Source organism: Mesitornis unicolor, unplaced genomic scaffold (assembly GCF_000695765.1).
Source record: "Mesitornis unicolor isolate BGI_N332 unplaced genomic scaffold, ASM69576v1 scaffold21911, whole genome shotgun sequence".
NCBI lineage: Eukaryota > Metazoa > Chordata > Aves > Mesitornithiformes > Mesitornithidae > Mesitornis > Mesitornis unicolor.
Genome location: NW_010166130.1, coordinates 69,391 through 83,854, shown reverse-complemented (window position 1 = coordinate 83,854; position 14,464 = coordinate 69,391). Strand labels below are relative to the sequence as shown.

At 41.4% G+C, this 14,464-nt stretch overlaps 1 protein-coding gene across 1 annotated transcript in view; it reads right to left on the bottom strand.

Moving 5' to 3' along the window:
- Positions 1-14,464, bottom strand: part of ARPP21 (cAMP-regulated phosphoprotein, 21kDa) — a gene marked incomplete at its 5' end in the record, with an annotated part of 75,274 nt that overhangs the window by 874 nt on the left and 59,936 nt on the right. The window contains one exon of the mRNA XM_010194863.1: positions 991-1,142. Within this exon, the coding sequence (XP_010193165.1) occupies positions 991-1,142 (152 nt within the window). The remainder of the gene's footprint in view (positions 1-990; positions 1,143-14,464) is intronic.

The window sequence follows — 14,464 nt, the reverse complement described above, 5'->3', positions numbered from 1 at the left end:
GAAAGAAAACAGTAATTACTAAACAAGTCAAAGTAGACCCCGAGTTATCCCTATCTTCCTTCCAGCTGGATTTGAGTATACAACATGTTCTGCCAAAATATGTTGTTTTCTGCTGCTCAGAACTGTTCTCATCCCTGAGGATTTTCTTTGTTAGAGAAGGGTTAAAGAGAAATCCCTTTGCTCTCAGCTCAGACATAGTAATTCTGAAGAGCTAAGGGGAAAATTTTACCCACAAGCAATTCCTCCATTTTCATCATAGTTGCTGAAGTGGTTTCAGAGAAGCAGAGGGAAAAGGTGCATGGCTGCTCAATCAGTGCAATCTATTAAAATTAATTAGATGTCATTTAGTTTCTTAACTTTGCAGAGGGACCAGCAGAAAATGTAAGCACAGGCCACCTCTCACAGGCTCTTGTCATATCTCACAGAAACCAGGTATAAATTTGGGGAAGTAAGCCTGGCCAACTTAAAGACTTGGTAAAAACCAAGCCACTGCCTCCCCTATCCCCAGAACCCAATAAACAAATATCTATCTTGCTATAGCTTGTTATAGAAGACGTGGTGAGATCCCTGGCAGGAGTGTCCACAGATGAGTAATTTTTAACTGGATCAGGCAAAGCCGTCAACTTCATCACAGGAAACAATATTGCATCGGCAAAAAAAAAAGTGAAAAATGTTGTCTTTTAGGTTTTTATAATTCCTTTCTTCACAGGAAGAATTATAATTCCTTCATCCTTTGTCACATTTTACCCACACTGCAGGCTGTAATAAATAGTTCATTTGAAGTATTCTCTATTCAGACTGAAAATCGGGAGTACTAAGAATATGTAAACAGGAAGCAAATAAACCAGTTTGACTTAGAAGCGTATTTATCAGGAGGCCTTCTGCCACACACTGCCCTAATGAAGTAATAAAGACCATTCTGCGATACGAAAACTTCATTCAATTAACCACTCTGAGAAAAAGCAGTCTTTCTTTATGGCTCCCAGGTACCTGATAAGACGACATGGCTGGATACTGCACCATCATGCCTTGCACCTGATTTCCCTGTTGATTATTCATCAGGTTCTGGCTTTGGGGTGGCTGCTGCATTCCCATGAGACCCTGGAACCCCTGCTGCTGGTTCGGCAGGACAGGCTGGTAACCTGGAAGAAAAAGCCAAATACTCTGTGACTTACAGGGACAAAATTAAAATTATTATATGGAACAGCAAATGAACCCATACTTTCTCCTCGCATTCATCAAAAATTTGCTCTGTTTCTAGAGAAGCATTACTGGAAGTGAACACTTAACAAATGCTGTGAGTTACAGCTCTGGCAGGCTAACATGAGTGGGCAGCACACTTTTGTCATGCTCTTCAATCCCATGACAGAAACCACCCTGAAGGACACCTGACTGCGCCACAGAATTGTAATGCCCTGAGCAGACCCAGGGTGCTACTGGCTTCTGGCTGCTTCCTCAGAGGCAAAACTCCCACCAGCTTCAAGGACGCCAGCATTTGGCCTTCACAGTAGAATCTGGTAGTTGTCTTTCAGGTCACGTTTCTTATCTTGCCCTCTTACCTTCCTTGTAATGCAGCTCCCTAGCACGACATAAACAGAGAAGACTTTATTTAATCAAGAAGAATATCTGTATACACACTGGCTCCTACTTGCAAGGCTTTTTATATGATCAGAGCATATTAAGGGGTCATATTCCAACCTACTAGCTTTGTGTTTGGCTAAAGTGGAAAAGCATAAATTAGGGAGTGTCTGGTCCTCCCTATTGCTCAGCGGGAACCCTGCTGGCACACAAGTTACTGCGCAGGGATGAGAAGTTGATGCTTATACTTCAACCTGCTACTGGCTCTGTGTTCAAAGTCGCCACAACATTGCAGGTTTTCTGCTGGGATGGCTCTGCCAGGACTAACTGAGGAATGGGCAAAGTCTGGATGATCTGGAGGGCAACGCTGCTAATGAGGCAGAAGCGAGGATGGGGAGCACCAGCAGTGCACTGTGTGGCAGCAACGCGATCCAGCCTGAGCACAACCCTTGCCGGATGGAAATGGACTGGCCGGGTGATGCTGCTCTTTAGAGATGGAGGAAAGGAAAGGAAGATGCAGAAAGACCCTGTCCTTGAAAAATGTAGCCAGCCACAGTCATTATAAATCTATGAATAATTTCTCCTTAAGACGTTCCCTGTCCTTTAAGCACACGTATTTTTTAATGTGCAGTTATACAGTACACTATTAACTCCGTAGTGATGTGGTTGGAACAGGCATATTTCAGGCAAAGAAGGATTATCAGAAGGAGCAACGCTGTGTTATTTTTATATGAAAAATGTGTGTCACGTCTGCTCAATTTATATTCATGAATACAGTACACGGTTCAATATACTTCATGGATTGGAAATCATCACCTGAGTATTTCTTCATTATGTAAGAAAAATAAAGTAACCAATGTCTCTGTTTCTGCCGGTTTATTGTCAACTGATAGCTTTCCTTCAAAATCTTTTCTGATGCCAGAAAAATGTTGACTATCTCTGATCAATATTTTTGCATTAAAGATGCGTTTTCAAGATATGAGATTAATATGTCTAGTCAACCGAGCAAAATAAAAAATTAATTCTATGAATGATTAACTTGGCTGGGATATAGCATCAAACATCTCCCAAATGCACCATATTATTATACATTCAAATTTGCTCTTTTCCTATGCACAAACACAGTGTCAGCATATTTTTTAGTCACAAAAATCACCAACATCAGAAGTGCTGTAACTGAGTTTACAGAAGGCTTATACAGCAATAATAAAATTGCAAGTCCTCTTCTGCTCCCATATACAAATTATGGGGGGGAGGGGGAGAGGGAGAATAGACAGAAATAAAAGAATTAACACTACTATTCTGATGTTTGCAAGACTGGAAGTTTAAGCAGAGAGGAGTCAACTGACAGCAAATATAGCAACAGATAATTCATCTCATGTCACTTGTGGTTGTCAAAGTAAGTCCCAGATGTTGTAATAAACAACAGATTGATGGTGGACCAGGGCTCAAGTGATACTAAGCTGGGGAATGCAATCAAATATCGGATCTGGGCTCACAGCGTTGGACCGTGATGCACTGGCATGACTGGTGCTGTGCAGAGGCAGACTGACTCCACTGGGGTCAAGCAGAGAGAAGCCCTTCTGGTATCTCTAGTAAATGTAATTGCATTACCCTTATTTCAGTCAGACTACTGCTCATACTGTGCTGTGTGCTTGAACATATTGCTCTTTCTTAATCTCAGCTTTGAGTTCCATATTTTTCAAATATGACAAATTTATTGCCCAATATGGACGTTACTATCAAACTGAAACAAAACGTTGTGGAAATGGCTAAAATATCTACCCTTATGTTGAACGTGTAGGCATCATCTCATGGGGGTATTACAATAACGTGTAACTCTGACCTGAAAATGTCCTCTGTATTAGCAAACACTGCTTAGTACATGGCACAACCACGCCACGTTTTAGGTGCAGGAATACATAAAGGGGACAGGTTAAGAGCTGAGGTCTGCTGGTTATGGATTATTATTTTAACAATCTTACTATTCTTCACGGACTCTGCAATTTCTCCTGCCCGTAGGGCATGTGCACTCCTCACCCCTGTTCCAACATGCAGAGTTCTGCTTACACCCCTGGGAGTCAGAGGAAGAACTCTTTCCTACTTCCTCTGTGAACCGTTTCCAACGCTCTGACCACAGAGGGGCTGCAATACAAGCAGAAATAACACTCCACATGCACTCTAACACCATTCCAGTGTCATCAGATAGGAGCAAAGAGGTATTAACCTAAGAATGTGATCATGTAGTCTCCTGAACCTTCCTGCTATTAAGTGAAACTAAGTCACTTGTTTGGCCCACAAAGAGGTACTGCAGTCTCCTGATCACTGGCTTCCTGGACTTGTGGGTGGAAAAAAGGATAAGATGGTTACTGACCTGCTTGCATCCTTGCAAACATGTTGGCTGTCATCTCTTCCTCACTTAATATTCTTGGACTCTTAAGTTATTGTTAGCACCCTTTGGAAGATAATGAAGTTATGGATGTCAGACCTTGCTGAAGAACCCCAGTACAGCATTTGGTCAAAATCCAGCTTCCCCTCCAACACTCTGCAACTCAAGTGAAACTACTTCCCTTTACCTGATAGCAAAGTCCGATCCTTTACTGTCTTAAATACATGTCAGAAGAGGCAAGTTCATCCATTCCACTTAACATAAAAACCTGACAAGGTAAAAAAATATACTACGATAGTGTAGAGAAGTACAGACTATGAAAAGGTGAATTAATTTCTTTACCTCCAACAAGCTCTATAAGCAAGAACCCCAAGTCCATTCTGCTAGATGGTTTCTGTTTCAGCAGAAATTCAAGGGGAAGGAACTGGCATTCTATGTGGCAATCCATTTGAACAAGAAATTGTTAATATCAGAAACCAGCCACTCTGAATTTTCCACCTCCACAGCCCAAACTCTGACATGCCACATTAACATTTGAAACAGCTCTTTCAGCATCTACTGTGTGTTGATGTCTTCACATGTTTCTGCATAGTGACCAGGAAAAGAGCGACGGGAGAACTGAGACTCTGCATAACTGATAGTCTTAATACATCAACCTTTCAGCGATGTTCATGAAACTTTTATCATTCCAGCAAATGTTGGTGTTTTTTTTTTCCTGAGGGCACAGACTATCAGAGTTTGTTATTGGCCCAAAACTGTTTATTTTGTACACACACACCAGTTTCAAAATAAGGCAGTGTTCTCAAACGGCTTGGGGACAAACTGCAGTGCACAAAAAGCAATGCATTGCTGGGCAGAGATGGATGCTTTGGAGCTACACAGGAAAGGAGTGAGAACAGGAAGAGGCACCATGCTTTCTGCAGCAACAGCTTTCTTCATACTTGCTCTTCTGCTCATTAGCTTTCATACTACATAAAGTGTAATCCTTAAAAGCCTCTTTACTGTCCTCTGAGAACATACATACGTGGGTTATTTTCTAATGGCAGTACACATCAGATGAACCATCCTATTACTGCAAGCTCCAGGGCCTCTTTACTGCAATTATATCATCCTGCTCTATGTTATCTCTGCTACAAAGAAGGATTTTTTAAATCAGGGCAAACATGAGAGACATTGTTAAACAACCAGAGGAACAAATCGTTCACAGAATTTCAATGAATGCCTCAGAGGAGAAATGAGCCTTGGATTGCAGTTGAAGTGGAAGAGGCCGTCATACCATCAAGGTAATTCTTTCAACCTTTACAGCCTGCATCACTATGCTGACAGTCAGCTAACTCAAACATCCCAGAGGGCAAAAGACTGCACGAAAGACCTACAAATGTTTTAATTTCTTGATAAGGTTATGGAGCTCAAATGGCTAAAATGGCATGGTCTTACACCTTTGCTAGTAACATCACCCAGAGCTGTAATTAAAGCATATTTGGTGCTCTACTGGCCTCAGCATACGTCTTTCACAAATGGCACATCCCTGTTTGGAGGGACTGTTTCATTACTCATTTGAGATTTGAAGCATATATGATGAAGATAGCTTTGTAATGTGTCTCAGCACAACTCTGGGTAAAGAGTAATCAGCGCTTTGGCTGATGTGTGTATGGCAGTCTGGCATTAGTCCCTGAACTGTAGATCTTGTAATCTCACCACTTGAACATCCCACAGCACCACCTTTGTATTGCAGACACAAGGGAATACCTGGGGATGCACTGAAAATAGTGTAAGAGCAGATTCTGTACCCAGTCCTGAGTGCTGCACTCACTGCAGGGGTCTACATTTTCAGAAGACTCCCCCAAACTGAGAAGTGCTGAAAAGAGAGCTACAAAAATGATGTGAGGTCAGAAAGTGCACCTCTTCCTGGGAGACCTGATGAGCTCGCTCTGCTCAATTTATTCAAAAGATGAAGAAGTCTCTGCTATAGATAGTTCTTGAACAGAATAGAACACAGTATAATAAAATTACATGGTTGGAGATTAAACCTAGAACTGTTCAGATTAGAAATAAAATTCAAAGTTTCAACAGACCCTATAATTAACAATGGGGCAATTTACCCAGAGAGGAAGCGCATTTGCTATCATCTGAAACTTCTACAATGAGCTTGCTGGATGATAGTCATCACTTTAATAAGAAGTTCTGGGAATAACGATATGACTAGAGTCTGCTCTAATGTCCAGTATTATTAAGAGCATTAAATTACACGTTCCAGACTTGAAACACTTAGGAAAATGTTAGCCAGTTAGCTCTTAATGTTTTTTCCTGTCTTCCACGAAAAAGGACTAATCTTCTGCATGCGAGAGAGGATCCTCTTCCCAGTCTGCCTCCTTCGATCACGTCCTGGCAATGCCACTTAATTCACCCCACAAGCAGAGAGCCCACCTGTGTACGGTGGATATTCTCTAAGGGCTGTTTCTGGACTAATTTAGTTTACTTTGCTCTGGCTAGAGTAGTGCTCAGTAGATTCTGCAGGCTGAAAAATATGATGGGTATCTATTCCCACAAATTCGCTAGGGTATGTTTTCCTTTACTTTTTAAAATAAGTTATGGGTAAAGTATTAAAGTGGCTGGATGTAGCTTCTAGTCCATAATCATAGAAACTTACACCACCATCATAAGTTACTAATCAGAGAAGAAAAAACATTGTGAAGTTTTTGCCAGAAGATATGAGTTGGTCCATCCCAAAGTGCTTGCAAAACTGGAAGGAAGGAAAAAAATGAAGCAAGCAGCTCAGCGAGATCAAACACTGTGTCTTGGCACAAAGAACTTTTTGATTCTCAAACAGACCCTAAATGAAAAATGTTATCTGTAAAATAGGAGGAAAGGAAGCCAGGTTGCCCAAGCTGTGGGAGGTGCATACTGAAATCCCAGCACAACTGAGAGTAGGAATTCAAGGCAGGCATCAAGGCATTCAATTTCAGGCATCCAGAACAAAGCCCTCCCTGCTATTGGGGTCTGTCAGTCCCTTCTGCCGATGTTCCTTACCTCACATTAGATACTCAGGTACTGGACTGGAAACAGATGTTTCACCTCCTACATAAACATCGTAATTCCCAGCTACAGGATCTCCCCATACACTGCTCGCTCTAGAGGAGCGCTGCTCCAAGGTGCTGTGCTCAGACTGGCTTCTCACGTTCAGGTGCTACACCTTAGATTTGGATGACTGCTAAGGAAACCGAGGTGTTTTATTAATTATGCAGTTGGTCATTACCTTGCCATTTTCACCACAAAACATAAAATTAAGCTAATTTTTATTTTAGCTTCACTCCGAAGTGACAATGGTTTGGAAGACTCCCACAGAAGACACACTAATTAATGTCTCCCTGCTGGTGTGTCATTTTCTGTGTGAGTCTGAAGGTTTAAACTGCAGCTGGAATCCAAAACACTTTGTAAACAACTTTGTAGTTTAAGCTCAGATCTAAACCCTAAGGCATGCTGGAAACCAAATCTGCTACAGTTGATCAATCCGCTCCTACTGGGTCTGTTTTCTCTCTGCAATACACAGAAAAATTTCTTGACCTCATAAGATATTCGGGCCTTGTGTTCCACTTGAAGACATCTCAGATAATTTATGAGTGTGAACTGGATAACATGTAAGCTAGAAGGACGAACATGTAATAGCTTAATGCTAAAAATCCATCCTTTTCCCCTCAAAACATATGATCATGCAATTATTTTACTTAGCTTTCACACACACAGAAAGGAAAAATCAAGAATACCTATGCCTGAAATAAAGGAGTCTTAAGAAGGTGCAGGTAACTTGGAGGTATGAGGTGGTCTATAACACACATAAAACAGCACATGCGGCAAAAACCACAGCAGCGCGCAGACTGCCTTCTCCGCGGCACTCCGGAGGCTCAGACCCTCAAAAACCAGAGAAGCCTTTTCATGTAAGTGACCTGCAGTTTGACTCTTTTCATTTCAGGTAAAAGCACATTCCACTCCAGCAGTGCAGCTTGCAGAGAAAAGAATGGGGTTCTATGCTAGTTTTGTTTTCAAAATTTAAAACTAATGACATAGATTCCTTGAACTTGTGTGAGATCAAAACAATTTTTAGCTAATGGCACTCCAGTTACATTCACTGAAAACACCTAATGTGGTAAATGTATTCCTGAACTGATTGCAATGACAGTAACTCGAATAATTCTTTGCAGAGCTGGGGTTACAAAACTGCAGGATTTTGAACTTACAGTCTTGACACATAATTGCTGTCAGAATCATAGCGCCCTGGTCCCTAAATTGGGTGTTGCTTTGCTAAAAGCACATTCATGCTTCCTGAACCTGGATAGCCACAGTCACTGGCAGACCCACAGAGAAAAAGCCATATTCAGGTGCATTAAGGAACTCAGCAAGAAGCATATGCATCAGAGATATAAGCCAGTAAGTTTTATTATCACATGAGAAAGAAGAAAAATGGTGGTTAGGAAGACAGCTTGTCTGTCTCCCTCACCCTTTTTTCTCTCTCTGGTTTTCAAAACTACAAATCTCACGGATCAATAGCTGAAAAATATCTTCAATCAGCTTTAGAAGAACAAGAAATCAGATCCGGAAATTTCCTGCAATTTTGCATTACTTCGGAGTGACCTATTTGTTGGGTTTGGTAAAAACTGCTGATGAAAATACTCTGATACATGAGAAGTTTTTCTGTGGATAACAGCTCTGAAATCCCCCATCTGGCTAGTTCTGTCCAACTGCTAGAGCAGGATCCGTCCTATCTCACTGAACTGTCCCTCTTTGTCCTCTTCATTTATTTTTCCTCAGAAAGCTCTATGAAAACCTGGTTGTACTCATTTTGGAACCTCAGGGGCTGGAAGAAACCAAAAACACAGAGCATCTGAAGCATGGATGGTTGTATGTGCTACTCAAGACAGCATTGTCAATGGGGGACACTTCTTTGCTGCTAAAAAAATGGGAAAAAAATAAGGGAGTAACACAACTCCCCTAGTAATGCAAACCCACCCAGTTCAAAAGATTTGCAGGATTAGGGCCTCACGAATTTATTTTTTAACTCTGATTGCCCTATATAAACTGGAATAAGGTACATATTTACAAAAGCTAAGAGTGAGTGCTTTGTGCACAGACTTTTCCTCAAGAACAGTCACTACATAAAACAAATGATAAAAGTAACACTGTGTATCACACGTGAGACTAGAGCTTCTTACCTATCAAAGAAATATCCATTACATTTTCTTTTACACTTTTCCTATGATGCCAAGTTCCAACTGAGAGAGACAAGGAATAGCTTTAACTTTTAAAAACCATTTATATGCGTGGTTGCTGTCCCGTGGGGGGAAAATTATTTCCCAAAGAGCACTTAACTGTTACTTAGAGCCTTCTACTTCATCATAAAAGCAACCACCTTTAGGGCAAACATGCAAAAATCATGGATACAGTGAATTTATGAATCACTTAAAGATGCATACCCACCCCTCAGTTACTTTTCCACACCTTAAAAGAGTTGTTTTAAAATTCAGTGACCTCACTACCCAGTAAAAAGGCCCAGACAAATAAGAGGTGTGATTAAATACTTTCATTATGTACCTAATGAAATCACATACTGTAACATCTTCTGAGACTAAAATTTTAATTAAGGCAGGACGGCATTTTGGCTTTATTTCCACCCCTCTGTGTTCCAGGGCAACAGCAGGTAAGGTCAAACAAAAAGCTTATGTGATAAAATTGCATGAGAGTGCTCCTTGGAGACCTGGCATTATTAACAAGAACATGAAGAAGGGCACAGTTGAACAGTTCAAAGATAAATGATTGCATTGAGTTTACTTTTCACTATCAACTGGAGAACCTGAGAGTGCTGTTATTTGACAAGAAACGTATATAAATAGGCATCAAAAAGAGCTTGAATGGATACTAATATAGGAGATTCAAGGTTTTTCTTCAGTTTAAAATCTGGATCTATTCTTTTACTTCTCTACACAAAGGATTTCCAAATTACAGGGACAGCTTTAAAGAACAACATGCTACTAGTAAGTGGATTGATGCTGAAAATAAACCTGTTCTTGCTGAGAACCTAAACCCATGTTATTATATGACACTTTAATAACTTACTTTATTCCCTTTTCAATACACTTGTATTTTATGTTTTGAGGCCGTTTGGCACTGTTCCTGTTGTTCAAAATCTATGACAAAAATTATTTGCTCTTCTCCTTGAAGATAAATCTGAAGATAAATGGAGGGCACCTCTTACAGACACGGTATGTAATTCAAAGCTTCTGTAAGATTCAGAAAAGAAAATTCTATTTTTAAGACAAAATCCTTTTATCTCACTTCAGTAAAAATATAGAGAGAACAGCCAGCTGCAAGCCAAAATAATTGCAACACAATAATGCAGGGCTCCATTACAGCAGCATAATTCTGGTAAAGCAGCTGATCCAGGATCTTGGCACTTACCCAGACCCTGGAGCCTGACTTAAATGCATTAACCCAGACAAAGCACGTGCAGCTGTTTTGGTAATCTGAGGCTTCTGCATTTTATTGGAGACCAAAAAGAAGTCACTCAGCTAGCATATGACACAGGTGATATAGACAGAGAAGAGGAAAGTATTTTTATATGCTTTTGAACTAAGTTAATCTGTGGAGTCACGTGGACAGGCTCAGCAGGTTTGGGGACACAGGCTTTGGAAAGCGTTTCCCTTTGGCCAATGCCATGAGCAAGGGCTTACACTGGAGCAGTGTAGATGCCCAAAGGCCAGCTGAGGTGCCTGCAGAGGGGTGCTACAGGACCTGGAAAACATTATTCTGAGGGGGTGAAGCCTTCTCATCCCCACAGAGCCAAGCCACCAAAGGGATGTGTAGCAACCTGGTGTTTGGGTCTCGTGGTATCAGGGAAGGAAATAGCGGTAGGGAAAAACCAAGTAAAATTCCTCTGCTCTCAGCCCCTGTCCACCAGTCCCACTAACAAGAGTTAACACAGACTCATGGACAGGCCAATAGCTCATTCTGGAGAATTTGTGGGTTGCTCTTACGAGCGTTTTACAGCTTGAAGATCAAAACAGATGCAAATCCAGTCATAGCCCTTACTGTGGCCATAGCTTGTTATACTGCTGTAGTCTGCTGCAATTCCTCTTTATGGGATTTATGAATAGCTAATATACAACTAAAACACTGCTTTAAAAACTCGTTAGTGTTGATAGGAAGGTTACTCTTACATAAAACTTGCTGTGGGTCTTGCTTCACATTGAAAAGTGTCATCAAGAGGGATGCTCTTGTCAGCAAAACATTATAAAGGGTCTTAGTTTAGAATGACTACAAAACATTATGTTCAGTATTCTGCTGAATTCAGAGACAGTGTCCATACATTGTTGCAGAAAAACTAATTTTTCAATAAAGCTAAGACTTACAGTGGACTGTGAAGAAATAAAGCATATGATTTTTTAATTACTATTATTTTCAGAAGAAAAGAAAAAACAATAGCTTTGACTGAAGACTGCAAGAATAAACTGCTTTTTTTCTCATTTTTCTACCCAGAAAACTGTATTTTACAGAACTGCAAAGTGTAACCTTTGTTACAAATGTATTCATTTTCACCTGGGAATGTTTTTCATGTGAAACGGCAATTTCTTGCAGTTTAGCACAGGAATATCAATACTCTAGCTGGTACAAACTTAGCCCTGGTATAAATTCAGACCCTCATTAAAGAAAAAAAAAATTGTACCAACTCTTGGTACACATATACACATACAGGTCTGTGTCAGTGGAAAAAACTATCAGATAAAATAGAGAGAGCTAAAGAATAGTAGTTCAACCTAAACACCCGCTTTAATGGTGAGATGCAGAGCACGTGACAGCTCCAGATAGCATGATGCAGCGGTCCAGCATAGCGCTGCCCAAGAGAGTTCATATAAATAATGAAAACAGTCAAGTAACATCAACTCAAGATAGTCCACTGGAGAGATTTTCTGTTGTCTGATTGCATCGTAATGATTTCTTCACCCAAGTCAAGTGGCAATACGATCACTTTCCCCACTGAGTATAACGAGCCTGGCCTTTCCAAGGACACCAGACTGACTTACAGCTGTTATTTCCAGCCAAAAGTACCTGCAGATATGAGCGGCAGTGCTCAAAATATAGAAAGATCCTAATAATGTCCACACTACTGATCATCAGCTGCAAATTGACTGCACACAACTGCTCTCTCTGCTGAATGCAAACCAAAGCAGGAGGAGGGTTAAACCTCTGTGTATAGAGCAGGCTGGAAGCACATATGGTCAGCGTAGCTCATTAGACAAGCAGCATCCTGTGTAACACTGCCTATATGTACGTGTGTCTGCGCCTGCATACTGTTCTATCAAACAGTTCCCAACCACAGTAAAACAATTACTTGCAATACCCATTGTTTTGTTAGCAAATCCGTAAGAACTGTGTGCAATGGGACAGCTAACCACTCAAGCAAAATCAGGTGTGACCCCCCCAAAAAAAAAAACCAAATACAAACCCAGCAGAATCAGATTTGAAAAAGGCTCATGCAAGCTGTGAGCCCACAGATTTCACTGGATTTCAGCAGGTTCATCTCTACATTACATTAGTTTTCTTTTCTGGATTGCCCCCAGATAAATAACAGCAGGTCTGAGCAAAAAAAATCCCTCATGTATTGATCTACAACTTCACTCATGGTATTGCTGAAATATCTACAAACACAAGTCCAGAGTGAACCTCCACCATGCCAGCTACCGTACAAACATGAAGAAAGAGCTGCAGTCCTTGGACTGAAGATAGCAGGGAGGTTGTAGTAAGGTGGGGGTCAGTCTCTTCTCCCAAGTAACAAATGATAAGACAAGAGGAAATGGCCTCAAGCTGCACCAGGAGAGCTGTAGACTGGATATTATGAAAGCATTTTTTCAATGAAAGAGTTGTCAGGCATCAGAACAGGTTGCCCAGGGAAGGGGTAGAGTCACCATCACTGAAGGTATTTAAAAGACCTGTAGATGTGGTGCTTAGGGACATGGTTTAGTGGTGGACTTGGCAGAGTTAGGTTAACAGTTGGACTCAGTGATCTTTGAAGGTCTTTTCCAACCTAAATGATGCTAGGAGTCTATAGACAAGACAGCTGGAAATGGAAAAATAAAGCACCAAGGAGAAATAACTTACCCAGAGAAAAAACAGCAGAACTGCACAAAACTTCTGGAAAATACACTAAAATCTTTGTGCACTGCCTCAGAGAGCACTCGTGTTTAGAGCCCCATCCCAAGCAGAGAGCGCTCGGGCAGGCTGCTGCTCACCAGCAGTCATGGAGATGAGGATCCATGTGCTCTCACTGCTTCTGCCATGCTCTCTGCTTAGACATATCTTCAGGTACAGGCTCCTGCCCACAGCCTACATACTGGAGCAAGGTTGCAGTGTGCTGCTGATGCACGGCTCACTGCACTGTACTGTATTTTACTGAGGGCAGAACGTGGTAAGTAACTGCTAGCAGCACAAATTCTCACTGATAATCTTGCCCTCACAAGCTGGGCTTTGTTTTGCAGCTCAGCCTCAAGATGAGTCTTCATAAACACACCACCAACCGTAAATACCATCTGCAACAACGGCACGGCCACTGCCCGATGGCGCTTTTCCTCTCCACTGCTTCTGCACACACCTATAGCTCAATGTATCAAATCCCTGAGCAAAAGGACTTGTGTTTGTTTATTCCCCTATAACATAAGGGCACAGCAAGTTATGGGCCACATCGCCCAGCTAGGTGCAAACAGACGCAAGGATGATACTGCAGCCAACAGGACTTTGGCGGAGCATATGTCTGCCCATATGGGTCCAACTGCAAAAACCTCATCTCTTCCAAGTGTGCCCATGCAGAACGTAATCCAAAGACTACTGGGGTTAGCAATCAACTTTAACCAGCTTTTCACCGTATTAGGAGCACTTGTCTGCAACACAGTGATTATTCTGGCCCCTATGCAGCAGAGCCCTTAAGCATTTGCTTAAGTTTTAAGCATATGAGCCAATTTCTTGATTTCAGAGCAATGATTTACAGGCTGAGTACACTTCTGGACTGAGGCCAGGGAACTCAGCCCCTTTAAGAAGGGATCTCCAAGGGAAGAGATACTGACACATTTATTCACAGTGTATTCTTAGCATCCTTTAAAAGGCTTCTGAGAAACTTGACCAGGCAGGTAGCACTCAATCAAATGAAAAAGAGGCCCCATTCCAACAAAATTCAGTTCTGCAAGATATGAAATAAAAATATTTCTCAACTCTCCTTTTGCACTGCCACTGCTCAATCCATAAGCTGGGACTGAGCCCGTGTTCACACATGGCCCAATGCACATATATGTATATATATGAAAGTGCCATTAGACTAAGCATTGGCCATGTACCAAGAAATACTGGCAAATAACAAATCAAAGGGCAACAAGGGATAAGTCTAACCTACTTCAGTTCTGTGACACAGGCGTAGAGCCCTCCCAGTTTTGTTTACCTTGCAACTAAAACCTCTTCCAG